This window comes from Panicum hallii, chromosome 3 (genome assembly GCF_002211085.1).
Source record: "Panicum hallii strain FIL2 chromosome 3, PHallii_v3.1, whole genome shotgun sequence".
Classification (NCBI taxonomy): Eukaryota; Viridiplantae; Streptophyta; class Magnoliopsida; order Poales; family Poaceae; genus Panicum; species Panicum hallii.
This window is the reverse complement of record NC_038044.1, coordinates 15,675,839-15,702,345: the sequence shown is the minus strand read 5'-3', so window position 1 is coordinate 15,702,345 and position 26,507 is coordinate 15,675,839. Positions and strand designations below refer to the sequence as shown.

Genomic DNA, 26,507 nt, shown 5'->3' with positions numbered 1-26,507 from the left:
AGATCGAGGAGGAAGATGAACAGGATGCGGGCCCACCTGCAACGGCTAGAAGGGCTCTTGTGTAATGCCTCTTCTCCCACTCGCGCACGTGACTCTTAATATTTCCAGCTAATAACGCGCTTGATCACGTCCCCTGCGCCAGCTAAAAGCCATGACACGTTAACACACCATAGTTGGCTGAGAATCTCGGGATCAGCTAATCAATGTCGGGATTCTCAGCACCGCATGCAGCTAGTGAGAAACGGACGGACACACTGAGATAGTGTTCTCAGTTCTGGACTAGCACCTTCAGAAGTTCAGAGCTACACCTCCCAGACGCCGATGTAAGAACGAACTCCAGACACGAGAGTTTCGGAACACGTGAACTGTCGAAGTCCGGTCGCCATCGACGGCAAGATGCATCGCATACACCACCAGTAGCTAGACAACACCAGGTACAAGATGCGTGTGTATACAATATACCCGGCCATGGCAACACGACGCCACTAAACGACCGAAATGACGAACAGCTTTATCCTTATCCTGCTTCCAAGCACAGCGACGGACACCGGATCGAACAGGAACATCCATCACGCACGAACAATAGCTCCTACAGATCACTTAAATTAGGGCGCCCCGAAGTGCCCCGATCAACCACTTGCATTCATGGCACGGGCCGGACGGCGGACAATCGCTTCGTTCGCTCGACAGCGACCGGCGGCGGGCGACTACGGGCGCCAGCCGTACACCCAGCCGGCCTGCTCCCGCTGGCCGCTGCAGAACTGCACCATCCACGGGCTCGGGCGGACGCCGAGGCGGAGCACCCCCTTCATCCTCGTCGGCGGCGGCGCGGGCTCGTAGCCGCCGCAGTACTCCTGGTCGCGAGCTTCATCGGCGGCGTTGGAGCCGGAGAAGAGCCAGCGGGTGGACGGCGAGGGCTTGACCGACGACGACGAGGACCTGCAGGACTTACCAAAGGCGAGGCGGCGGAAGACGGTGGCGATGAAGCCGACCTTTATCCACCTGAGCTTGTACCTGCAGCCGCTCCTGCTGCCGCCGCCGGCCTTGCCGTGGCGCCGGGCGCTGTGGCCGAACGCCGCGCCGCGGAGGTGGTAGGACGGCGGCGGGGTGATGACGGGGGCGCCGGCGCCCGCGGCCAGCATGCGGGAGGAGTAGGCGTCCTTGGGCGTGCCCGGCTGCGACTCCCACACGAAGGGCACGGCGCCGGGCCCCGCGCCGTAGTAGCGGAAGGACGGGTTGCCCAGGGACGACTCCCTGGTGAGCAGGCGCGCGTAGAACTCGCCGTCGTGCGTGATGCGCAGCGGGCTCTGCGGCTTGCTGGGCGGCGTCGCCGCGCCGCCGCCGCGGGCGCTGCCCTGGCTGGGAGCCGGCGGCATCAGCTTCGTCCCTCTCGACCTCGACCGAGCGCCGCGGCGCGGTGGCCAGTGGAAGTGGTGGACCGGTGGTTGGTGGTAGTCGTTGCAGCGTGGGAATGTGGAACGGCGCGATCCAAGAATTCCTCGGCGAGCGATCCGATGGGGCGGTTTTATACGCGGGGTCACTTGCGTCTCACGATACAGTGCCGCACCTTTTCTGACCACGGCGCGAGAGAGCAGCTGGGAATAGTGACGTCGGCACGAGCCTACGAGATGTGGAAAGGTGAACTGAACACCAAGCGAGATGGATCGGAAGGTGAATGCCACTGGAGTGTGACCAGCAGCACCTGTGACGCTGTTCTGTTCAGCTACCCAGCTGCAAGCCTCTGCTCCATCTTCGGTGAGCTACAGTGACGTGTGGCCGAGAAGTCGTCCTCTGGCATCGTATTCCGGAGGGAGAAGAGAGAGTGAAGTCCTGGACACCACCAAACAGTCGTCATCGTGCTCGTCCTGTCTTGGCGTTTTGCACCGCCGGAAGCACTGCTCGGGGCCATGCTGAAAGCAAAGCTCAGCAACAACGCCCATCTATCCCTCCTCCTGCGTGCCCTGATTTCTCAGCGGAGCAAAAGGAAGGACGACGGGGAGAACGAAAGGTACAGAAGAGCCCGTACATGAATATATACCGAATAACAGTTGAACTGAAGAGCTCCTTGATCTGACCATGATCAACCACGCCAACAGCTTAATATTTTATCCTGGAAGCGGAATTATTCGCATTGAAAACGGATAAAACAGAATTTCACTTAATTCGGTCTCGCTGAGTGTTGAACAGATCTCGGATCTCGCATGTGCTGACAGCCACATACTAGACAGATAGGCACTCTCGGGTTTCTTTTTCTTTTCTTTTTTTGAGGGGGCTAGGCACTCTCGTTGACTTGGCAAAAGCATGCATGATTGCAAAAAATAATTTGGGACTAATGAAACAGTAGCCCGCAATTGCCAGCTTGTCAACGGAAGACCTTGAGAAAACACGGGCACAACTGAATTTGAGAGGAAATGTGGCCCAGAAAAGGCCCGTAGTCCTGTCGAATGGTCTCTGACGCGGTACAAAAAATTAGGTCCATCATAATCGAGCTATCTAATGGGCCGATAAGCTATACAATTCAGGCTGGCAGCATCTAGCCCGGACATCAATATGATAATAATCTTATCGACTACAAGAACAAGGACGCCCGCTACGCTTCAAAAAATTCAAACTCAATCTTGGGAAGCCACCTTCTCAGGCTGGCAGCAACCTTGGGAATATTTTCCCATCATACCCGGCGATAACGCTTGGGGACACTCACCATTTTCGGCCCATATTGCGAGCCATCATTCTTACCGGCCTGAATTTCACGAGCACAGATAAACTGACATAAATTAGAGTTTTGTATTAGTCCCTTGGCCATTTTGCGCTAGGAGACGACATTGGTAACCAGTTGACTTTACATGCATGTGAAAAGCGTGCATTTTATACTAGCATGCCCGGCGGTTTCAAAACATCTGACTTGGTAGTCTGCTTAGATCATTGCATGATTATAGCTCCGGTTAACAAATAAGATATACTTGGACGGCTTAATTTAAGTTTCTTATATTGGCAAGCCACTAACATGCGATTGTCCCTCAGATTATTATCATTTGAACTAGTATATGCGAAGCCATATGTACTGCAGCTGCCCTATCAGTTTCGCACGGTCTTGACTTTCGAAGCCACTTGCACCTGATTATTTGTTCAGATTCACTGATCAGCCCCTTATTTTGTTCCATTAGACTTTTATATTAGTTCTTATATTGCACCATGTTGAAAATACGAAGGATCCAATACTCAAACCACTTATATTCCATAGAAACTTTTTGGGAGGCTCAATACAGTTCAACCATAATTCACATTATATTTATCTTCTTTCTTGCTCGGTATAGAGTCGGTGTGGTCCCTCGGAGATGATCCTTCTCATGTGTGACGCCCCGAAAATCCACTTAATTAAATCATGCGCTAGAGTAGTTCGTAAAAACGATTCGTTGTCAAAACCCTAACTCTAACTGGATCGCTGTTCCGTTCCGCATCGCTCGGTGGCTTGTTGCCCACGACCGCCCGACGGGATTAGCGCCGGCGCGACTCCTTTTCTTCCTCACCTAGCGCGAATACCGCGCGCGTGGCCGACCGGCCGCGGCTGCGGCCGCGATTGGCGCCGACGCGTCTTCCTTCCCCCCCCCCCTCGCTGTTCTCCTCGCGCTGCGCGCTTCCCCGCGCATGGCCGACCGGCCACGGTCACCGCCGCGACCGGCGCCGGCACTCCTCCCTCCCTCTCTTTCTTTCTCTTTTTCTCCCCATTTCTTTTCTTTTCCCTTCTTCCTTTTCCTTTTCCCTCCCCTTTTCTTTCTTTTCCCTTTTCCTTCCTTCCCTCTCTTTTCCTTCCTCCTTCCTTCCTTCCTGTCTTTTCCCCTTTTTTTTCCCCTGCTCCCGAGCTCCCGGTCTCGCCGCCCAGGCCGCGCGCCTGCGCCGCCCCGGCCGTGCCGCGCGCACGCGCCCGCCCTGCGTGCTCCGCGTGCCCCGCGTGGCCGCGCGCCACGCCGTGCGCCGCGCCGTGCCCGCGCCCCGCTCTGGCCCGCGCCTCGCCGCACCGCGCGCGCACGCGCCCGCCCCGACCCCGCGACGCCGCGCCGCCCGCTGCTGCCGCACACCGCCGCCATCCTGTACCCGCCCCGCACGCCGCGCCACGACAAGAGCAAGCGGACGAACGCCATTACGGCGCCCCGCACCGCTCGCCGGCTCCCCCTCACCGGCCACCGCTGCTCACTGCCTCGGCCGCCTATAAAAGGGGCCGAGGGGCACCCCCAACTCCCCACCACCGCCGCCGCACACCTGGCCTCCCCCCTCCTAGCCCTCAACGCTGCCGCACCGAGCCCCTGCGTCCGCCGCCACCGGCCTTCGTCGCCCCGCCTGCACACGCCATCCCGGCCCGAGGTGAGGCCGGGGATGGGATCCCCCGCACCTCCCTCTCCCTTTTCCCCCACTCCCGGGCCGCCGCCGTGCCCTGGCCGGCCGGATCGGGCCGGCGCCGGCGCCCTGTCTCCCCCTCCTCTGTTTTGCACGGGGGAGAGGAAGGAGAAGGGCGTTTTGCCCATAGCCCCCCCCCTCTTCCTGTATTTCCCAAGAGGACCCCTTCCCCTCTTTAGTTACTTCTTTTGCTAAAGAAACCTCACTCTTTTTATTATTTCAAACCAAGTCCCTCCACCACGTAAACCTAATTACACTCGACATCCTTTAACGTGTCCTGCGTATTTCTAGAAATTGCAAATAGGCCCTTGTCCCCTCCAGATACTTACGAATAAATCCCTGGAGCCCTGTTTAACCACCCGAACCCTCTTTAGCTCGTCATTTTATGTGCAAAACGACCTTCGATCGACCCGAAACTTTACCACGCCCTTTCTAGTATAGTTTTAGCCATGCCATTAAGAAACCACCCAAAAATATTAACCCTATCTCTGTAACTAAATTATTTCCGATTCACGCTTAACGATAAAGGCTTTTAGTTCCTGCGCTTGAGTGTGTGTCTGTTTGTTTGTGACGTAGGACACGGAGTAAACGAGGAAGGTCCCGACTGCGACCAAGCGAACGAGGACCAGTTCCGCGACTCCGAGCACGAGGGGCAGTGCTACGATCAGGACCTTCCGCAAGAGTTTGACGATGGCAAGTTCAATTCTGCCCCTTGATGCATGTTTTTGTCCTAGTTTTTATAAACACAACCCGATGGCCTGTTTTATAAAAATTGCATGGTTTTGCGTGCCGTAACCATGGTAGGATAGCCACCCTTGCTGTGACAACCATACCTTGACCACCTGGTTTTGCAAAGAAAGTGTGTGTGCGTGTGGGAAGGGATAAAGTGTGGTTTTGAAAAGTGAGTTAGACGGGATGGATGGCATTTCTGTGTGAATTGCCGTTGGTGTGCTCGTACCTGTGTGGTTGAGCGTGGAAGGGAGATATCCATCTTGTCACCCCTAAGGACCGAGTTGATGTGTCGTCTCACCTAGCTTCCTGTCGTGCAAACCACTTGACCGTTGGATGGGCAACGGCTTGGCCTAACCCCACTAGTTAGTCTGATAGCCATCAGGAGAGCTGGGAGCAACGGGTGATCAAGGAGACGGGATAAGCTCTGTGTGACTTATGCCCCGGTTAAACCTCGGTGGTAGGTCGAATGACCCCTTGATAAATCCCGTGGTGGCTAGTCAGGTCTAGCTAAGGTGGGTAAGGGCTTCGATGGGATCTGCACCGGCACTAAGGTGTTCGTACTGTGGTACCCCACCTGTGGGTAAAGTTGCACACCTCTGCAGAGTTGAAAATCTATTCGAATAGCCGTGCCCACGGTATTGGGCAAGTTATGGTGTGGTCACATAACTAGTGTTTCTCTCGGGAATGATTGGGCTGTGTGAGTTGTTTGGAAAGTGTCCGGCAGTTGTGCCGTGTGCTACGGCGGACGGGGAGTCCGGTAGCAGTTTAAAACTCAGATCCTGTGTGGATCAACTTCGTGTGTTCTTTGGTGCTAGAAAACTCGTTTTGGAAATTGTTTTTAAACGAACCCTTGCATACAATTGAGTTTTCCGTAAATGAACCATAGCCTCACCCTTAGATCGTCCTGTGCATTTGATTACTGTTATACCCCCTCCGTGGGTGTGATTGGACTTGCTGAGTACGTTTGTACTCACCCCTTTCCTACTTTTACAGTGGAAGACCCAGACTACGTCCCCGAAGACAACGAGTAGGGTTCCGTCCTGCACCCAGTCTTGCCTGTGGTTGAGGCCACCGTTGGATTCCGCATGGCGTAAGACTCTGATGATCCTCTTTTCGTAACTAGTGTAGTGGTGTGGATTTTAGTTGTAATCCTCGCGATAGTGGCGCTTCACTGCCCATTACCGCGAAGAGTTGTACGGTGATGTACCATCTGTTGTAATAAAAGTATTATCAGCCTCCTGGGACTGATAAATTAACACTTTTAAGTCTTCCCTGATGGGGGACGCTTCATCATGGGGCTGCATACCCATAGTATAGTTCTGGGTCGCTGAGTCATAGATCACCATCATCTATAGTTTTCCTCTATCATCTTTATATCAGGTTTTCTCTATAATTTTTTTTATCATAAATCGATCTGTAGTTCATTTGTCGGAATAACGAACCGACTAGGCGACCCCTCCTAGTCTTCCATGTTTCTTGTTCTCTTCCATGTCTTTTCTCTAGAGGGCCATAGTTGAGCTTAAATTTTGAGAGGAAGGGGGGGGTGGGGGATCAATCAATGGAATATATAATTGGGGAAAAATCTGAAATACTCACTTCAACTATGGGTTAAGTCCACATAACAAGCAGCACATGTGGAGAATGATTAATAATGTGGCCATTCTGGTCATCAAAACAAGCAACTTCAAATCCACGTGGTGAAACCGGTTTTAGTCGAATGTCAAAGGTGTAAAGTGAGCTGGTTTTAGAAACTAGGAGGTAGATAAACAATTTTATGGTTTAGTGGTTTTTTGAACTTCGTCCATAATTGGAGGAGTAATTTCGATTTTTCCCTTTATAATTGAATATTCTTCCTTCAATCGTGGATGCCCATTATTGCTAAACTTATAAGAAATTACAAGTGGCATAAGTAAGACTTAATGGCTCCTCGTAACCGATTTTTTTTTTACAGTACAGCATCACATCACCTATATAAATATGTTGGTACGCGCGCACTAAGCAAGTAGCTCGTCTATCGCGTGTGATTAATCTGTGAAATGCATGCGCTCAGAAATTCAGCATGGAAGGCAGCTTTCTGCATGTCAATTCATCCCTCGTTCTTTCCGTTGCAGCCCTGATCATTGCGGTGCTTTGCAATCTCGTTAGGCATCTCAACGCAAGTAAGTGGCCGGTGATCACCAAGGAGTCCGTCCTTCGCCTCCTGGGCATCCGCCTAGGCGACATACCGACGACCGTCATCCTGGACAGCGCCGCCGCGGTGGACGCGCTCGTCCGCCGCGCCGACGCCTTCTCCGACCGCCCCGCCGGCGGCGGCGCCACCACCATCATCTCCAACGGCCGGCTGCAGATCATCACCACCGTGCCGTACGGCCCGCACTGGGTCGCGCTCCGCCGGAACCTCAGCTCCGAGGCGTTCCACCCCGTCCGAGGGCTCGCTCGCGCGGCGCCCCACCGCGCGCGGGCGCTCGCCGCGCTCGTCGATGACATCGCAGCGCGCTCCGCAGGCGGCGGCGGCGGCGCCGTGCCCGTCCGCGAGTGCCTGTACGCCGCGCTGTTCGCGCTGAACGCGGCCACGTGCTTCGGCGACGGCGTGGACTTCGAGCTCGTCGAGGCCATGCGCGCCGCGCAACAGGAGTTCCTCCGAATCCTCCCCAGCTTCCGCGTGTTCGCCACGTTCCGGAAGGTCTCTCGTCCAGCCCATTATTGCACGTCCACGTGGCTACATCTTGCTCGTCTAGTTCTTCATCATGCTGTAATTTGCGCGCGCAGGTCGCGAGGCTGCTGTACCATGATAGATGGAAGCAGCTGGTCCATTCTCGCCGGAGGCAGGAAGAGATGTATCTCCCGCTGATCAGAGCACGCCAGGAGCGGCGAGGCACGGCGACGGCGACGACGACGTCGTACGTGGACACTCTCCTAGACCTCGAGGTCCCGGACGAAGGCGACCCGCGCGAGCGGCGGAAGCTCTCCGACGGCGAGATGGTGGGCCTCGTGTCGGAGTACCTCGGCGCCGCGACGGGGACGGTCCTCGCCCTGCTGGAGTGGACGCTGGTGAACCTCGTGCTGCGGCCGGGCATCCAGAGCCGGCTGCGGCGCGAGCTCGGGGCGGCCAGCGGCGGGGCGTGCGCGTACCTGCGGGCGGTGGTGATGGAGTCGCTGCGGCGGCACCCGCCGGTGCCTTCTGTGCAGCGGCACATGAGCCGCGACGTGGTGGTCGGCAGCACGCCGGTCACGCGGGGCACCTTGGTCAACTTCTCCCTGGAGGACATCGGCAGAGATGGCAAGGTACGCGGAATAGCGCCATCGCATGGAAAACATGCGTAAGCTCCCCAAAGTCAAACTATCCCGTTCCAGTTCGTAAAATCAAATTTAATCTGCTGATGATGTGAGCATCTCTACGCAATCACATTTTAATTTGCGGTCCCTCTTTCTGAATAGCATCGAGGAACACCCAGGAATGCAGAGGCTAGGATAAGAGTCATCCTATTCGAGCATCAAAAATGAGTAGGGTTTAAGTATACATGCCCACACATGTTTATTGGCAAATGGCAAGGAGGGCAGGTATAGGAATTTTAGAAGTTAATAGGCTTAACTTAACATACTCTTTGTCTGAAAGAACTGGTAACATAATCAACAACCAGAGGGGCTCAGCCAACTAGACTACATGGTTTGAAGGACTTGACATGGACTTCCGTACAGAAACTGAATATATAGTTCGCCGGCTCCAACAAACCCAACCAAATTGATCCTGATAACAGAAACCAAAAAGATAACAGATTCTTCTGTGGGTTTATAATGATGTTTCATCTACTGAAATAACAAATTCTTCTAAAATTTAGATATGGACGTCTCCTGAAGAGTTCATTCCGGACCGGTTCATGCCCGGCGGGGAAGGAGAAGGCGTGCGGCTGACCGTCGGCGGCAGCAAGGAGGCAGCGAAGGTGATGATGATGCCGTTCGGGGCCGGGCGGAGGATATGCCCCGGGATGGGGTACGCGATGCTTCACATAGAGTACTTCCTCGCCAACCTGATCACGGCCTTCGAGTGGCATCCGGTCGAAGGGGAAGCGGTGGATCTGAGAGCGGAGCATGGGTTCTTCACCACCATGCTTCGTCCGCTCCGTGCGCGGGCTGTGCCGAGGGTTAAACAAGCGTGACATCGCTTACTGTATTTCTTCTTTTTTTTGAAAGATGTCTTTCTTCGTCTCCCCAGCCTCAGATGCATTCTTCCTCCAAAAATAGCGGTGCGGAATTCAGGGGAAAAAGGGAAAAGACAAAGGGTTGGAGGTTGATGGGCCCGCCCACCTGACTGGATAAGAAATGAGAACGTTGTCGTGTGGTCGGACAGACTACACAGTTATGGCCCAGCCCAGTAAGAACCGAGGATTTTTAGCTAGCTGTTTAGGCCGTGGTCCACGAGGCCCATTCATTGCTGGAAAGCGAAACGGAAGCCACGGCGTGACCGCGCGGGAGCCGCGGCTGGCATCATCCTCGTGACAGAATTAGTGGAAACGCCGTTCACATGTCCGCACAAAGAGCGCGAGAGCAAAACACGAAGCAGGGACAGCATGAGTGCGCTCTCGTACCCGCATTTATGATTGCCCGTCCGTGGTGCATCCAGCAGCAGCACGTACTGGCCATGATACCAGTCACGACTCTACTGCCCTGTATACTCCACAGACACAAACGTATTCCTATTCGCAGAATCTCGAGACAGAGGCGAGGACGGCGGATCCAAGGTTCCTGACCCTCTCCGTTCAGCGACCGCACTCCCTCGAACGGCATCACACGTCGGTCGCGGGCAAGCAGGGCGCCAGAGCCATCAGCGTCGTCAGAGAAGGCAGACCATGTCTATTCCCTGTCCGCCTGCGGGAGCACGGCGGTGAGCCTGGAGATGTGATGGAAACGAATGGGAACGATCGAGCCTGGAGGATTAGCCAGCAGTCGAAGAGTTTCCGAGGCAACAGCGGCGTTCCCTTGGATGTTCTCGGGGAGATCCAGAGTTCCAGACAGCATTTGCATTTTGCTCCGGAACTCTGGCAAGGCTGCATGCGGGTACTTTACCCGGCCCATCACGGAGCTATACTGCTTTCCATCTCGTTTAGACAAGTGAGTAACTAGTAGTAAGTATCTTGGAGATTTACTGGCAGTGTTAATGGAGCTGACACGATGCTCAAGTTACTGCTACAAAAATGTAATTAACTGGCGTCATGGTCATGATTCAGGAATCACTGGGGTAACAGCATCCGGCCTGGCCGGCCACCGACATGCCCGCACAGATTCAAGGGCGCGCTCTACCTTAGCTACTACTAGATTCCAACGAGGCAAGAAGAACCGGGGCCTCTGACGGTTTGACCCCTCCCACGTGACGCGGCCTGGCAGGCGGGCCCGGCTCCTTTATCTGGGCCGCCCTGGCCCCGCAGCGCAGTGCCACTTCTGGACCAGACTAGCGTAGAACAAGGGGGGCGCGGGAGGACGAGACGGACACGTCGAGGCCACGGGAGCTCGCGTGCCGCCGTGCAGGGGGAGGGGGGATAATATGCACCGTGGATCGCGCAGCGTCTTGTCTCTGCGCCCGGGTACGTACCATGAATGAATCTTTTGGAAACCGGGAACGATTCGCCCGCCGGGTCCGCGACTTGTCCGAGCGCGGAGAGAACATTTCATGGTGCACGAGATGGGCGGCAGCATGGGCGGCGGTGTGGCACAGGAGGACGAAGAACCAATCATACAGCAACGTTTGCCGCTGCTGGGACCCCGCGACCAGCCTTTGGACAGCACTAACAGGCGCCATGTCGGTCCACCGGAAACGAATGTAGTTTTCTTGACGAGAAGCCTTAAACAAATCTCAGGGAAACAAATGTTCAAAACACTCGATGACTCGAAACAAAAACTTGGACACTGGGCATGTGAGCATAGGTCCGGCACCTGCAGGATTCTTTAATTCGAGGCCGTGGTCTCAGGCTCTGAGCGGAGTGATCCTTAATCTTCCTTATTAGGCGCATGGGAGCTCTCGCGATTTTACCGTCAGCAGCCCATCAACCCCAGTCCGGCCGGCAGTCCAGGTCCCCCAGCTACAGGCTACGTACGTAGTACGCCCACGGCCGGCACGGCGAGACAGCCACCGACCCAAAGAAAGACGCCGACCAGTCCACTGCCGCGCCACCCCACCCACCCACCCCGTCGTCAGTCTCAGCAGCGGCACAGGCCACGGCCCACGGGCACGGGTGAAACGGCTGTTTTTTCGAGTTTTTCACGGCCGCGCCCCGCGCCCCCTCTCTTCGTCCGTCCCGCACACCTCCAAGGGGCCAGGGCTCACCAAACACTGACCACACCCCACGCCGCACCAAGCCGGCAGGCAAGGCGAGCAGTTGTTTACGGCGTCCCACGCCGCGCTAAAGCGGGGAGCACCAGCACGCCCCCGCTTACGGACAACCGAGGCCCAAAACCCCGGGGCGCTCACGAGCGCCCACCAGGACACACTCTCCCCGCCCGCGCCCCCCCGCACCGCTCCCTGCTCCCCGCTGCTGCCGGCTGCAGTGCATTACTCTCCCCTCGGGCGGCCGCAATGGCGGAGGTGGCGGCGCAGCGCGCCGTCGCCGCCGGCGTCCCAGCGGGGGGCGGCGAGGAGGCGGACCTGGCGGCATCGGCGGCAATGCGGGGGCGCGGGGAGGTGGACACGTCGTCGCCGTTCCAGTCCGTGCGCCAGGCCGTCGACCTGTTCGGCGGCGGGGCCGCCGCCGTCGCCCAGTGGCGGCACCCGCAGGCGCCGCCGCCCGTCCAGCTCCGCCCGGAGGTCAGTCCACCGGACTTCGTAGCGCGTCCCCCCCGTACCTTTCTGCTACCGGTTTTAGTTTATGAAAAGCGACGAAGTGGACTTTCGCTTTACAAAGCGCAGCCGCTGGTGCGGCGGCGTGCTCGGGTGCTAACGCACTGCTTCCTCCACTGCTTCCCCCCCCCCCCCCCCAATCTCCACTCCTTTTGTTTTCAAAGAGCTTTCACATTTCCTGATCAATTTTATTTGAGATTGGCCGTGGCTCTACGGATTTGAAGGGAGCAGCAATTCGTGTCTTCCAATTTGCAGCGTTCCGATGTTGTTCCGGCTGCTGATGTAGTGATGTTAGTCCTTTTTTTTTACTTTAAATTTGGGGGGAGGGCATCATCCCTTTCGGCGAAGTTGGTTGGTGTCATGGTGTGTGGGCGATCGTGACGTGACCTCGTGGGGACTTGGGATCAGTCTGGAGCCGAAAGAAACCAAATGCGTCATGGCATTTACTGCTAGCTGCTAGTAAGCTGGATGGCCTCTTCGGCCCGGCATGGCGAGGAATAATGGTCCACTGTGGCACTGTTGGATCTTGATGCTGTTGGGTTATGAATTATGAGCAGTCCGCAATTCATCAGCTTCTCACCTTGCCTGTCCCCAACCTGCTGCAAAAATTGCTTGCATCCTAGAACTGGAACAAATGAGATAGGCGGAGCAGAACAGGATGTAAAGGGATAACTGACTAGGAAAGATGAATTACTAGAGATCATTACAGTTGAAATATTTCGGTCAGCGGAAATAACTTGCTGGTGTTTCCAATTGCAATCCATCACCTTTTTTTTTTAATTCTCCTAAAAATGATGTCTATGTTTTTACTAACATTTTTGGAAGACACAAGCTGGTTAGTGTTGTCCGATATACTCTTATCAGTTACATTTCCCATAGACTTGCCCTCAACACAGGGCTAATTTGCCTGGGGTCCTGATTTGTCAGGCCGCCTCCAATGGTTGAGCTAGCTCACTAGCTCTAAGCTTATCCACCTCATATAAGAGATAGCAAAAAGATTACCTCTCCATTGGTTTGTCTTATAGAACTTGGAGGAAGCTATGATTTTGACGCCTGAGTCGAGGAGAAAACACCAGTAAACTATTGGGCACTATTTCAAGGTCTGTGAATACTACTATTAATGTATCATCTGATACGGGCACTAGAGTGGAAGTGCTTAAACCAGAGTACAGGAGGTGATGCCGACAACAATTTGGCATTAGCCGAACACATGAGGCATCCCAATGATAATAATCTTAGATAGGACATGGGGGGCGCTGCTGCATTACAAGCTGGTCTCTGTAGATGTGATGTAAGAATCAGAAGGCGATTGAATTGTCCTCTTTTAGTGTTTTTTTCAAAGTCTTTCAGTCTGTGCTTGAATGCTTTTCAGTTTTTTTGTCACAAGTATGCTTTCTTACAAATTGCACATTGAGGACCGAGGAGCGATGAATTAAACTATGAAATTTAAGTTGGAATTACTGGTTGTCATTGTTGCAAGTTTATTATCTTGCCCCTTTTCTGTTTGGTTGGCTATTGATTGCCACATCCTTCATAATATATAAGGAGATTTTTTTAGCATATTCTTCAAAGAAAGTGTTCTCTCTATGCATTTTTCTGTTCTTCATAAATAAAATCTGTATTCTTACTCTGTTCGGACACCATTTCTTTCAGGAAGAAGAACTTATGAAAGTTGAGGAACAAACAGTGAAGCTGGAGATGGAACTTTTTGTTAAGGAAAAGGAAACATTTAAGGTCTTGAAAGAATTGCAGGAAACAAAGCAGGTTATTGATGGCTTGAACGTACAAATAGAGAAGGTAGTAACTGAGACCAAAAATGCTTCGAAAGGTCATGCTGATATGGGGAAGGTACATCCACTTCCTGCTATCGAGCAAAAATCCAGTAGCCACACCGAGCCACCAATCCAGAGTGCAAAAGGTAAACAGTCCCCACTAACCACATTGATCAAGCTGAATCAGGCAAAAGCATTCCTTAACACGGATACTGTCAACATATTAAAGAGCGAAATAGAGAAGGAGAAAGCATCACTTGAGAAAACCCGTGAAAGGTTACAGTTGAACCTAGGGAAGGCTTCATCATTAGAAGCAGATTTGACCAAAATGGTTACACAGCTGCAAGCAGCAAAAGCTCCACAGCCTGTCCTTGAGCCTTCTGAAATCTGGTTGCAGATGAAGCACTTGAATTCTGAGAAAGCGAAGCATAGGAAGGTGTCAGAGGATTTGAAGAACGAGATTTATGAATTAACAGCTGCAATCGAGCACACAAGGTCTAAGACAAAGACCCTGCAGTTCAGGATCGTCATGGCCGAGAAATTGAAGGAAGCTTCGCAACGTGGAGAAGCTATTGCTCTTGCAGAGATGAAAAACCTGAGCAACGGGCAGGACCCGAACGCTACTACTTCCGATGTCACGCTCTCCGCTGAGGAGCACTCAATGTTTGTGCTCAAAGCACAAGAAGCGGACGGCGCGGCTAGGAAGAGAATCGACGCAGCTATGCAAGAGCTAGATCAGGCAAACCAGTGTAAGCTGGAACTCTTGGAAAGAGTCGAGGAAGCAAGGTCAGCTGTTGAGACGAGCCGGAAGGCTCTGGAGGAGGCCCAGAAGAGGGAAGAATCTGCAAACAAGGCAAAGGTAGCAGCTGAAGAGACGCTCCGGAAACTGCGGTCGGATCAAATAATCCAGAACTGGCGCCCGATCAACAACAACTCCACAAAATTCAAGAACACGGCGGTGACGCCCCGGCGCGCGGGCTCCGGGATATACGACGTGAACGGCCTGAGCCTGGTGACCGCCGGACCGAAGAGCATGAGGACGGTGTCCATCGGAGAGATCCTGAGCATGAAGCTGGACCGCGAGCTTGAGGCCGCGAAGGCCACGAACGCGAGGAAGAAGGTCTCGCTGGGGCAGATCCTGAGCCAGAAGTACGAGGTGTTCTCCCCGCTGAGGATCGACCACGACGGCGCGTCCCGCAAGCAGTTCCAGCCCAGGCGGAAGAGGATGGGCTTCGTCGTGTACGCGCTGCTCCTCGCGAAGAAGAGGCACAGGAAGAGGCAGGCTGCCGCCTGCACTCATGGCGGCTTCAGCTAGTTTTGTTCGTCAGTACTCAGTAGCACCCTAGTAGTTTACATACTTTTAAGAGCTCGGAATAATTGTCGCCTGTGTAATTAGCTAGATGTATGAACAAAGTTGGTATTTTTAGCAGCTGCGCCCTGTTCCGGCCGCAACTCCAGTGTAAAATGTTTCATAGTGTTATAGGAGAGTACAAGTACATTGCATACCTGTGGTGTGTTTTAGAACTGCGAGCAGATTTGCCGCCATGTCGGCTCAATCCCAACTAAAGATGGTAACGGATAAAATCCGCGTGGATATTAACTTTGTAAACCCGTACCTATATGCTAAAATTCGTGCCCGCATCAGCGTCCGCAATCCATCACGTGTCGGAAGCGCGTGCAGGAGCAAGAAGAAGAGCACGTGGGCGCGGCGTCGGGCACTGCCGGCGCGGGGGCCTGAGCGCCCGGGCGCTTCCGGCGAGGAGGGGGATCGGCTAGTGGCGTGGGTGCTACCGGCTCAGGCGTTGGGCGCCGCGGCGCGGGGACTAGGCTCGGCCGGCGCGGGGGGCTGAGCGCTTGGACGCTGCAGGCGAGGAGGGGTGCGGGTGGGTGGTGCGGCGCTAGCGCCGCACATGGGCCCGAGGAGGAGGGCCGAGGTGTGGGATGGCGGCTGGGTGGGGTGGGGTGGCGGCCGCAATGAGAGAGAAATGAGGTAAAACTCTAAAGACGTTTTATACACAGAGGTATTTAAGCCCACATGTTAGCGGGTTTGCGGGTTCAGGTATCATTTTTTCAAACTCGTTACATAATATCCGTTGAGTTTAGAGTTGTACTCACGCTCGTGCCCACGGGCACACACTCAGAATCCGCGCCCACCAGATTTGGCATCCGCGGGTACACGGATATTTTGTACCCGTTGCCATCTTTAATCCCAGCGTGTCAACTGTCGGTGACGGGTGTGTGCTTCCATGGAGCTTGCTTGATCCTTGTCCATGGGTATGGTTGGCTGCGGCCCTGCGGGGGTGCGGGTTTGCTGCCTTGCTGCTGTTGGCTTTCGCTGCAGCCTACACCGCGACACAGGGGACCTGATCAGCAGCGAGCATGATGGTGTCCCACGACCGTTAAAGCAATGGTAGGCCATAGTCTAATGCCGCAACGCTCTCTGCACACCTCTTTTTCTCAATTCTGATTGTCCCGTGCCTGTTACGAACTACTGAAGAATGCAGGCGGAGGTGTTGTTAAGTAGAGAGATGGAACCGCAATTAGGCCACAGTCACTTGTGGGCCAAATGCTACCAGCACTCGTCGATGGGCTCGCGTGTCGTCCTTTTTAAAAAGTCCTTTTTACCTCGCTAAACTTTGAGACGAATTCATATTTTCTTCCTATATAATGAAACCATCTGTCTATACTCATCAAACTTGCTATACCAGACACATGATCTTTCTGGCCAGTTTCTCTCAGTGGTTTTCCTCTTTTTCTTTTATGTTTATTTTGACCGAATTTTTGAGAAATCATAGTAAATCATAAATAAATTATAAAATGGAAAATCTAATTTTGTTGGACTCGACACGAGTAGATCTATGCAGTGAACATATGATATGATATAATTTAGTAAAAGAATTTATTGTACTTTTAGATATATACTTTTCTATAATTATTCCATAGCTACAGTTCCGTGATCCAACTATAATAAAATTTTTATGGTGGGCTAATCGTTATATGTGTAAGCTGTAGTAAAAATTTTATGCTCATTGGATCATGTATGCTTGAGAAACTAAAGAATCTCTGATATAACTTGAAATTTAATTGCTCAAGCATATATGATTCAATGAGTATAAAAATTTTACTATAGCTCAGACATATAATAGTTAGCCCACCATAAAATTTTATCATAATTGGACCACGGAAACTATAGATATGAATTAATTACAGAAAAGTATATATATCTAAAAGTACAACAAATATTTTAAATAATTTTTATCATATCATATGTTCACATGTGAAGTCCAATAAAATTAAATTTTTAATTTTATATTTTTTTATTTACTATAATTTTTCAAAGATTCAGCCAAAATAAATATAAAAGAAAAAATAGAAAATTATTGAGAGAAACCGGCTAGTTAGGTCATATGTTCGGTATCGTAAATTCAAGAAATCTAGGTGATGATTTTATTATCTAGGAAGAAAATGCGGATTCGTCCCAAATGCGGGGAGGTAAAGTTCACGGAGGTGAAAAATGACTTTTTCCTTTTATTTATTATCTCGTCGCTCGTTCTCCTCCAACAGGCCCGCATGTCATACCCAAGCCCAAAGAACAGGCTTCTATTTTTGTTTGTTTAGCCCACGCGTTATCCAGGGCCCAACTAGTCCACTGCCCGCGTAGCGGAGCGCGCGAAAACCACCTCTTCCCGCCACACTGCGGGCAAACTCCCGCCGAAACGCGCCCCCTTCGTCCCCAGCTTTACCCCCAAATCCAAACCCACCCGCCCCGCCGTCGCCCCCATTCCCGCGCCTCCTCCCCCTCCTCCCTCTCTCTCTACCTCTTCCGGCCTCGCGCCCCGTCTCCGAAGCGGCAGGCGGCCATGGACGTCAACGAGGAGGCCATGGCGGCGCACAAGCGCGCCTTCCTCGACTTCCTCGACCAAGACGTAAGCCCCCTCGCCATCCCTAGCGCCGCCGCCGGTTCGCCGGGTTCTCGGCTGACGTTGTCGCTCTCCTCCGCAGGTCGGGAAGGGGGTGTACATGCAGGCCGTGCGCGACATGGTCCAGAACAAGCGCCACCGCCTCATCATCGGCATGGACGACCTCCGCAACCATAATCTCGACCTCGCCCGCAGGTGCCCGCCGCCGCCTTGCCTTTCTTCCCCGCTCGTTCGTCCCGAGTCCTGATCTCCTTTTGGGTCTGTTCCTGGCTGATGCGGCCTACCCTTACGTGTGAATAGGGTGATAAGGAGCCCCGGGGAGTACATGCAGCCGGCGTCGGACGCGGTGTCGGAGGTGGCCAGGAATCTGGATCCCAAGTTCTTGAAGGAAGGGGAGCGCGTCATGGTGGGCTTCTCGGGGCCGTTCGGCTTCCACCGGGTCACGCCCAGGGATCTCATGTCCTCTTTCATCGGGACCATGGTCTGCGTCGAGGGCATCGTCACCAAATGTAATGACTCTCTCTCTCTCTCTCTCCCTCTCTCTCCATTGGAGGGGAAAACCAATTGCATTTCCGTTGTCATGGCTCCAGTTCGAATCATACTGCTTGTTGGGTACATTTGGTTCTCGTGGTACTAAATTGCGGTCAAGACCTCTTGAACAAGTTCCAACTGAACTCTAGCATTTCTTCTGGCGGCGGAGAGAAATTCTGTGTTAATTCAATTAGTAGCTTTTTGGTAAAGGAAAACTACAAAACAGAATGGGTAGGAGTTGTCCTTGTTAGCTCAGTTGCAGTAAGAACTGAACATGAATGGCAATGTCAGAATGGTCTGACGTGCTTGATTTTGTTATTCAGCTTTAGCATTGGATTTACGTTAGTTCATCACTTATGTTGTGCATATACCACGCACCAATTCGATGCTATCTACTGTCCTATTAAATTGTTACTCTGCCATAAATTTGCTAATGCATAACGTAGATAGATACACGAGGGTTCTAGTGAAGAACCTATGCACCTTGATTGCTAATATTATCCTTTTCTCCTTAAAAACAGGTTCGCTGGTAAGGCCAAAAGTTGTTAAGAGTGTTCACTTCTGCCCTGTGACTGGGGCCTTTCTCTCACGTGAATACAGGGACATCACTACTTTTGTAGGCTTGCCTACTGGCTCAGTTTATCCAACAAGGGTATGATCTTACTATTTGCTTTTGCACTTCCATTCAATGAACCCCGATTGTTATTTTGTTGGAATGCTGCTAAATTTGGGATCCTTAGGATGACAACGGTAACTTGTTGGTCACCGAGTATGGAATGTGTGAATACAAGGATCACCAGACATTGTCCATGCAAGAGGTGCCAGAAAATTCTGCACCCGGACAGCTCCCAAGAACTGTTGATGTTATTGTGGAAGATGATCTTGTAGATTGTTGCAAACCAGGTGATCGTGTCTCAATTGTTGGTGTATACAAGGCTCTTCCAGGGAAAAGCAAGGGAAGTGTTAGTGGTGTGTTCAGGTTAGTTCAGCTACTACCCTCATCAATCCTGGTTTCATTTTACCTATTTCTATTGCTTGATTTTTTTAACCTATTTTTGAAGAATGATGTGGTTTTGTATTACTTTGCCTGTAGAACTGTCCTTATCGCAAATAATGTGTCACTTCTTAACAAAGAGGCAAATGCACCTGTCTATACTCGTGAAGATCTGAAGCGGATGAAAGAAATATCAAGGAGAAATGACACCTTTGACCTGCTGGGAAGCTCACTTGCTCCATCCATATATGGTCATCTATGGATAAAGAAGGCAGTAGTACTACTGATGCTTGGTGGTGTTGAGAAGAATCTGAAAAATGGAACTCACTTAAGAGGGTTAGTGACATTTCAGATCATTGTTGATATATGATTTCACTGAGTGCAATTTGTTTATTTTATCTATGTTTCTTTGGCATGCAGAGATATAAACATGATGATGGTGGGAGATCCTTCTGTTGCAAAGTCTCAGCTCCTAAGAGCTGTCATGAACATTGCCCCTTTGGCTATCTCAACAACTGGTAGGGGTTCATCTGGTGTTGGTTTGACTGCTGCAGTGACTTCTGATCAAGAGACTGGTAAATTGTTTGACTCTACTTATTGTGTTTCTGCTCAGATCCCTTGAAAGGTAGGGACTAAATTCCTATTTCAGGGGAGAGAAGGCTTGAGGCTGGTGCCATGGTTCTTGCTGATCGTGGTGTTGTCTGCATTGATGAGTTTGATAAAATGAATGATCAAGACCGAGTTGCTATTCATGAAGTTATGGAGCAGCAAACAGTAACCATTGCAAAGGCAGGAATACATGCCTCACTGAATGCGAGATGTAGTGTAATTGCTGCAGCAAATCCAATATATGGAACTGTAAGCTCTTAACATTTCTTTTCCTTATTCCATAAGCATGTTCCACCTGTTTGATTGTTGTTCCTGACAAAGATTTCTGGCTGTATGACAGTACGATCGTTCGTTGACGCCAACAAAGAACATTGGGCTTCCAGACTCACTGCTTTCCCGTTTTGATTTGCTTTTTATTGTTCTTGATCAAATGGATCCTGAGATTGATCGGCAAATTTCAGAACATGTTGCGCGAATGCATAGATATTGCACTGATGATGGAGGTAACTTTGTTGTTGTACAGTCACAACAGATTTTTCTCAGGTCTTCAATTCATTTCATTTGCTCAATAAAAGAAAAAACTTGTAAACTGCAGGAGCAAGGTCTCTTGATAAAGCGGGATATGCTGAAGAGGATGATGGTGATGCTAATGCAGCTATTTTTGTTAAATATGATAGAATGCTCCATGGTCAGGATAGAAGAAGAGGCAAGAAAGCGAAGCAAGACAGACTAACTGTCAAATTTCTGAAGAAATATATTCATTATGCGAAGAACCTTATTCAACCGAAGCTCACTGATGAGGTAATGTTTCCAATACTGGATACGGCGCCATAGATGTGCATTAACATTAGATGGTTTTCTCACCTCATGGGACTGCTGCACGCGTTGTCGTTGGACGTGCAGAGATTTGCGCACCATGAGACCAGACTCATGTACAACATGGATCTCAATGCACAACTGCACACGTAATGACACTGCTCATATGTGCCCCACCTTTGGGTGAAAAAGTGCCATGAGCATAAAGTTTCCATTACAATGTGGCCTTGTTGGGGCTGCTACCTTTTCTTCCTCTTACATAATAGAAGCTCTCACTTCAGGTCTATCATTGACATTCTTCCACTACTGCAGGCATCTGATCATATTGCTACTTCATATGCTGAGCTCAGGGATGGTAACGCAAATGCAAAGGTTTGATTCAAGCATGTCTGCCTGCTGTCATTTTAATGCTATATATGTTTATAGTTGTCATTTGCTCACCCATGAGTTTTACAGTCTGGTGGTGGTACACTTCCAATCACGGCGAGGACATTGGAAACCATAATTCGTCTGTCTACTGCTCATGCCAAGATGAAATTGAGACATGAGGTAGTTCGTTTGTACCATGTTATCCAAGCAGCCTACCTACATCAATAACTCTCTTGATAAACCACAGTTCCTATTTCTTTGCTCACAATTTTCCTGAATTTTGACCAAGAAATCGAGAAATTTATCCATTCTACAGATGGATTGACTTTTTTAGAAGGATAGCTAAGCCATTTATCCTTGTGAAAATCTGATTGTGACAACCATATCTTGTGTTACAGGTTCTGAAATCTGATGTTGAGGCTGCATTGCAAGTTCTAAATTTTGCAATATACCATAAGGAATTGACTGAGATGGAAGAGCGTGAACAAAGGGAAATGGAGATGAAACAGCAAGCTGATCATGATGCAGGTGCAAATGATGGCGCTGCAGACGGGAATGGAAGGTGATTTTACCAGCTTTATACATATAGCGTCCATTTGTCTTGGTTTTTTAAGAACTATGTAGCTCCTCATGGGTTTATTTCCCATTTGTGCCTTTGTTCCCTTTTTAGCTTTTATCTTCTCTCCGTTCAGGTTCCTATATAAAGCTCAATTTTTCATCTAAAAATATCTCTATTCTTCGCAGTTCTGGAAACGATCCAATGGATGTGGATGTAGGAAACACATCAAATGATCAGGATGTTCCTGCAGAGAGGTTACTACATAATCTTGAAATCAGATTGCTCTGCTTTGTTTTTGTTTTATGTTTATGGCTGGTCATTTGCTTCCCTTGTTTTTGCATAATCTGCAGAATTGAAGCATTTGAAGCAATTCTAGGTCAGCATGTGTTGGCAAACCATGTAGATCAAATGTCGATTGATGATATCGAGCAGACAGTTAATAGAGAGTCAGCTGCACCTTACACCAGACGCCAAGTAGAATTTATCTTGGAGGTATGAAAAAACCCTATCCTGTTTAAGGCTTGCCATATAATAGCAAGTGTGGTAGGGTTGTATTAAAACTTATTTTCCTTGTGCTTTCAGAGGATGCAAGATGCAAACAGGATAATGATACGAGATGGCATAGTTCGGATCATATAACCACCAAGATTGTTTAACAGTGAACCCAATGATCAAGCTGTGTCATGGTGACCGAGTCGTGTAAAACTTATCCAGATTGTCTGGATCCAGACGATGCTCTGCATCTGTAACCAGCTATTAGTTGAAGTATTTGTTTCTTAATGTTAATCACCAAGGATTGAGATGATCATTGGTTCCCTTCGTACTCGTAGTTCATGTAATGTAATGTACCATTTCTGACCCTAGTGATATTTGGTACCGGATCATGATTAGTTAGTTATCTTTGGGGTTAACTTGCAATTTCCATTTATCTGAACGCAGCTGCTTCTGGTTTGTTGGATGCAGAAAACAGCTACTAGCTCAGATTCTGTACTGGGTTGGAAATGTTAGATTGCAGTGCATTGTCAGCAGTGAGTAGTAAATTGGGAATCCTGATTCAACAAATAGGTTGGCAAATTCGTGAATCCATTTACTGTAAAAGGCAAATAGGGTGCTATCAACCATGATCTTGCTTGTTCCAGCTGTTTCCACTGAGTTAGCCCATTAGCTGCATGCAATCTTCAGGACGGCTTTCTTTTTTGCTAGTTTGCTATGCTACAAGCATGGATGGAGTAATGAGCAGTGACTAGAGATGCTTATCAGCTAGAGTTGGGATTAGTTTAAGAGAGAGGGAGATTAGGACTTCCCAGTCATAGTAAGTTAATAACTGGCCACTTGGACTATTACAGACATGAAAAGCATAAACCATATTATTGCTCTGATTAGCCTTTTTTTTTCTTTCACAGCGTTCATATCTGAAAATACCAGACAGCACTTCTGTTCATGCAGGCTTTACAGTGTTAAAGAAAATGAATAAAGGAAGAAAAATGGGTAACCGTAGGGCCCACATTTACACTAACAGAGCAAACCTTTGCAAGTTTTGCGGTTAATACTAGTCTAAAAAAGCATATTAATATGTCAAGACACAGTAGCAAACTTGGCTATCGCCTTTTTATATGATGGTGGCAGTGGTGAGAACGTACTGAGTCTATTGCTGCTGTAGTGGAAATGGCGGCAGTTTCTGCTGCCCTGCATGTCTAAGTATACGTGACTGCAGCTGATTACCCTGTCATGCCCACACAATATCCTCAAGTGATGGCCTAATGCCATCTGTCATCAGCTTCTGGTACTCCAATGTGTCACCATTGGTCTTCTTCAACTCGACTAATACAAAAGAAGGAGCAATCTCAAATATCTCCGCATTGAGCTCAAGAATACCCTTCCTTCCTTCCTTGGTTGTGGCCAATTTCAACACGCCATCGTCCTTCTTTGTAACTTTGAGCTTCAAACTCCTGGCCAACTCCTTCAGCTTCTCAAAGATAGCTTCTGCTGACTGGTTGGAAGTAAATCGTGCCCCCCTTTGGCTGTACTTTTCATCAAACAGACGGGAGAGATCAAATCCTGTGGAGAGGGAAATGATGTCGAATGCATTCAAGTTCGCCAGCGCCAATGATCCTTGATTCCTCTCAGAACCAACGCAGTCGATCAAGCCAGAGGTGGTAGCTTCTGTGCAAGTCTTGTTGACAATTTCAGTTTTCAGCACTGCCAACCCAAGGGTTTCCTGTACCAAGCACTTCTCTTTATCCTTGAGATGGGCATCCTAGTATTAGGATCTGGATTAAGGATTCCATAAAGGAGCTCCTTCAGTTCCGCAGAAAAAGAACGAGGGCATCTGTACTGAGCTTTTGAAATTTTCTTATACATCTCTATGAGATTTCTTTCATGGAAAGGGAGATAACTGGCCGCAAGCACAAACAGAATCACACCACAAGACCAGACATCTGCCTGTGCGCCGTTGTAACCTTTCCTGCTGAGCACTTCAGGAGCAACATAAGCCGGAGTACCACATGCAGTGTGGAGCAGGCCATCTTGTCTCTTTGACTCCGCTAAGGCACTTAAACCAAAATCGGATACCTTGAGGGTTTCATTCTCATCCAGAAGCAGGTTCTCAGGCTTCAAGTCACGATGATAAACACCTCGGCTGTGGCAATAGTCCACAGCACCAATCAACTGTTGAAAATACTTCCTTGCAGCCTCCTCTGTGAGCTTCCCCTTTGCTATTTTGTTGAAAAGCTCACCGCCTTTAGCATACTCGAGAACAAAATAGATTTTGTTCTTGGTAGCCATTACCTCAAAAAGCTGCAGAATGTTTGGATGCCTGACCAATCTCATTATCGAGATCTCCCTCTTTATCTGATCCATGAGACCAGTCTTCACAATCTTGTCCTTGTCTATCACTTTTATGGCAACAGTCTGACCAGTAGCAAGATTGCGGGAATAATATACTTTCGCAAAGGTCCCTTGTCCTAACAATCTCCCAATTTCATATCGTCCCATTAAGACACTCCTCTCTTCCATTATGCAAGCACCCGCACAAAATCCACACCCTCACCCTCCTACAATTTGCTGGTGACACGGAGAGAAAAACTAACCACCATCACCAAGCTACGGTCAAATATGACATGAGCCCCACGCCCTCATCAAAGCCCAGCAAGATTGATTCGGGCGAAAGGGAAGTTATCTGTTGAACTTAGATGGCCCTTTCTTGCAACACAATATGATTCTGCATTCCTAGGTGAACTGCCTTGAGCTGCCACCAGCAAAATGGTACCTGCAAAATCAGTACATAAGTTCACAGCTCATGCATAAGGCAATTGGAGAAAACAAATGCTACAGAACAAGCAGGGAGATATGATTCAGCAGCTGACGATATAATTCCACAGGGAAAAAAAAACAAAAGTATATTTCTCCTCATTTCTTTTCGAGAATGTTGTTTGCACGATTGCATCATATTAGTATTCGAGGAAGTAGCAAGAAGTACTATCTATCTATATACTGCATATGACACGACCAAATCCTACAGGCAGCACGAAGATAAACTGACCCTGAGCCCCTGAGGTCACCGACGATTCAAAAATGTTTCGCCTCGCCAGGTGATGAAACCAACAGCTCCTCCAAGCCTAAGAAATCCTAATGCGCATCAGGTTCAATCTCACGGGTGGCACATCGGCACAACATCACAGGCCTGGGGAAAAAAACGCACCTGATGGGGAGTCGCGGCTAAACGAAGAGGGGGAAGAGGCCGACTCAAATTCAGCTCGCCCGTGGCAACCCATGGCATTCCCGGGCCTTCCGCATTTCGCCGCGGCGGCAAAGGAGCAGGGCCGGCTTTCTCGCTTGGCGCGTCCGTCTCGTGCCCGTCGCCGGACGCCGGACGCCGGCTTGCAGTCCACGCGAAGCGGCGGCGGGGCCGCGGCGATCTGGGGACGGTGCGGCCGTGCGGGTGATCTTTTACGCGGCGGGTCCCTCTGCGGATGGGAGCTCGGCTCGGTGCTCTTCGTGCTCGCGTCGCGTGGGATTTTTATTGGATCCTCGGGCTCCACTGGCCCAACGGGCCATGCTGTCCAGTTTTGAACTGCCAAAGGCGCCAGGGCTTTTTTTTTGTAAAAAGAAAAAAAGTTTGTTATTAATAAAAGCCACTTGATCCGGAGATTGTTTTCCAGCAAACATTATTTGTTGCTTCCATCCAAACTCTTTTGGAAGTATAAGCAGGCACATAAAAAAGCCATGTCTTAGGGGTAGTGGACTGCTTAGCTGGGAGTGTGGTTTGTTGTTTCGTGTCATCCTACGCATTTCCTTTCTTCACGCAACGTCTTCACTTTGGGAGGCTCAGCAAGGACTGCTCGGCAATTTGACTCTTTTTGCAGGTGATTTTCAGAAGGACACAGTAGCTTCGATTCTGGGCTCTGTTGCAACAAATTGATGCTGTCACGACCCAAAAATTAAAACCACATGGTTAAAAATTTAAAACATCATTCAAGCATCATCAAGCATCATGTGCACGTTTTGACTTGAGTTACCCAAATTTTATTGTTATTGGTGAGTGTAGCTTGTGAAGAAAGTTTAAAAATTGCTATGTGGCTGTGTGCCCAAACAATTTATTCAAATACTAGATTTAAAATGATGATTTTTAGATATTTTTACTCAATTTTTGGATGTCTCTGCCGAGCCATAAAATTCTTGGAAAGTTTAAAAACTGCAGTTTTGGATGATTTATTGTGGGCAATTCTTGATGTATTTTTGAGTGTTTGTTGTTGAATTATATTCTTTGTAGTGTGTTCTTGCTTCAGTTAAAATTTGGTGAATTTTGGAGCCCGGAAAATGCATGGTTTTGAATTTGCAAGTTGAAGCATTGTCTTTTCCTTTTCCCCTTCTCCCGGCCCCACTTGTCTGCCTCCTCTCTCTCTCCCGCGCACTCGGGCCCGCGCGTCAGCCTCCCCCTCCGCGCCTCCCGCGCCTCTGCGCCCGCCCGATGGGCGCCCGCGCG

At 50.1% G+C, this 26,507-nt stretch overlaps 5 protein-coding genes across 5 annotated transcripts; 3 read left to right on the top strand and 2 right to left on the bottom strand.

Moving 5' to 3' along the window:
- Positions 1 to 406: 406 nt before the first annotated feature.
- On the bottom strand, positions 407 to 1,481 carry LOC112887403. Its single transcript, XM_025953563.1, has one exon. It carries the CDS (start codon positions 1,374 to 1,376, stop codon positions 708 to 710), a length of 669 nt encoding a protein of 222 aa, XP_025809348.1. The 5' UTR covers positions 1,377 to 1,481; the 3' UTR covers positions 407 to 707.
- A 6,211-nt stretch (positions 1,482 to 7,692) lies between these two features.
- On the top strand, positions 7,693 to 9,482 carry LOC112887580 (cytochrome P450 89A2-like). Its single transcript, XM_025953777.1, has 3 exons — positions 7,693 to 7,807; positions 7,894 to 8,409; positions 8,964 to 9,482. The coding sequence occupies exons 1-3, from the start codon at positions 7,739 to 7,741 to the stop codon at positions 9,279 to 9,281; spliced, it is 903 nt and encodes a 300-aa protein (XP_025809562.1). The 5' UTR covers positions 7,693 to 7,738; the 3' UTR covers positions 9,282 to 9,482.
- Positions 9,483 to 11,692: 2,210 nt separating this feature from the next.
- LOC112885016 (WEB family protein At2g38370-like) lies at positions 11,693 to 15,309 on the top strand. The gene is made up of 2 exons (XM_025950682.1): positions 11,693 to 11,920; positions 13,607 to 15,309. Exons 1-2 carry the CDS (start codon positions 11,693 to 11,695, stop codon positions 15,038 to 15,040), a joined length of 1,662 nt encoding a protein of 553 aa, XP_025806467.1. The 3' UTR covers positions 15,041 to 15,309.
- Positions 15,310 to 17,508: 2,199 nt separating this feature from the next.
- On the top strand, positions 17,509 to 22,434 carry LOC112885015 (DNA replication licensing factor MCM3 homolog 2). Its single transcript, XM_025950681.1, has 16 exons — positions 17,509 to 17,651; positions 17,728 to 17,840; positions 17,946 to 18,154; positions 18,698 to 18,828; positions 18,917 to 19,155; positions 19,270 to 19,506; positions 19,591 to 19,745; positions 19,820 to 20,028; positions 20,120 to 20,282; positions 20,375 to 20,580; positions 20,908 to 20,967; positions 21,052 to 21,144; positions 21,363 to 21,526; positions 21,709 to 21,777; positions 21,874 to 22,015; positions 22,106 to 22,434. The coding sequence occupies exons 1-16, from the start codon at positions 17,586 to 17,588 to the stop codon at positions 22,160 to 22,162; spliced, it is 2,313 nt and encodes a 770-aa protein (XP_025806466.1). The 5' UTR covers positions 17,509 to 17,585; the 3' UTR covers positions 22,163 to 22,434.
- Positions 22,435 to 22,890: 456 nt separating this feature from the next.
- Positions 22,891 to 25,766, bottom strand: LOC112885017 (CBL-interacting protein kinase 28-like). Its single transcript, XM_025950683.1, is given in 4 exon segments — positions 22,891 to 23,735; positions 23,738 to 24,791; positions 25,065 to 25,140; positions 25,224 to 25,766. Coding segments are annotated over 2 exon segments (1,287 nt in total). The 5' UTR covers positions 24,539 to 24,791; positions 25,065 to 25,140; positions 25,224 to 25,766; the 3' UTR covers positions 22,891 to 23,249.
- Between the last annotated feature and the right edge of the window lie 741 nt (positions 25,767 to 26,507).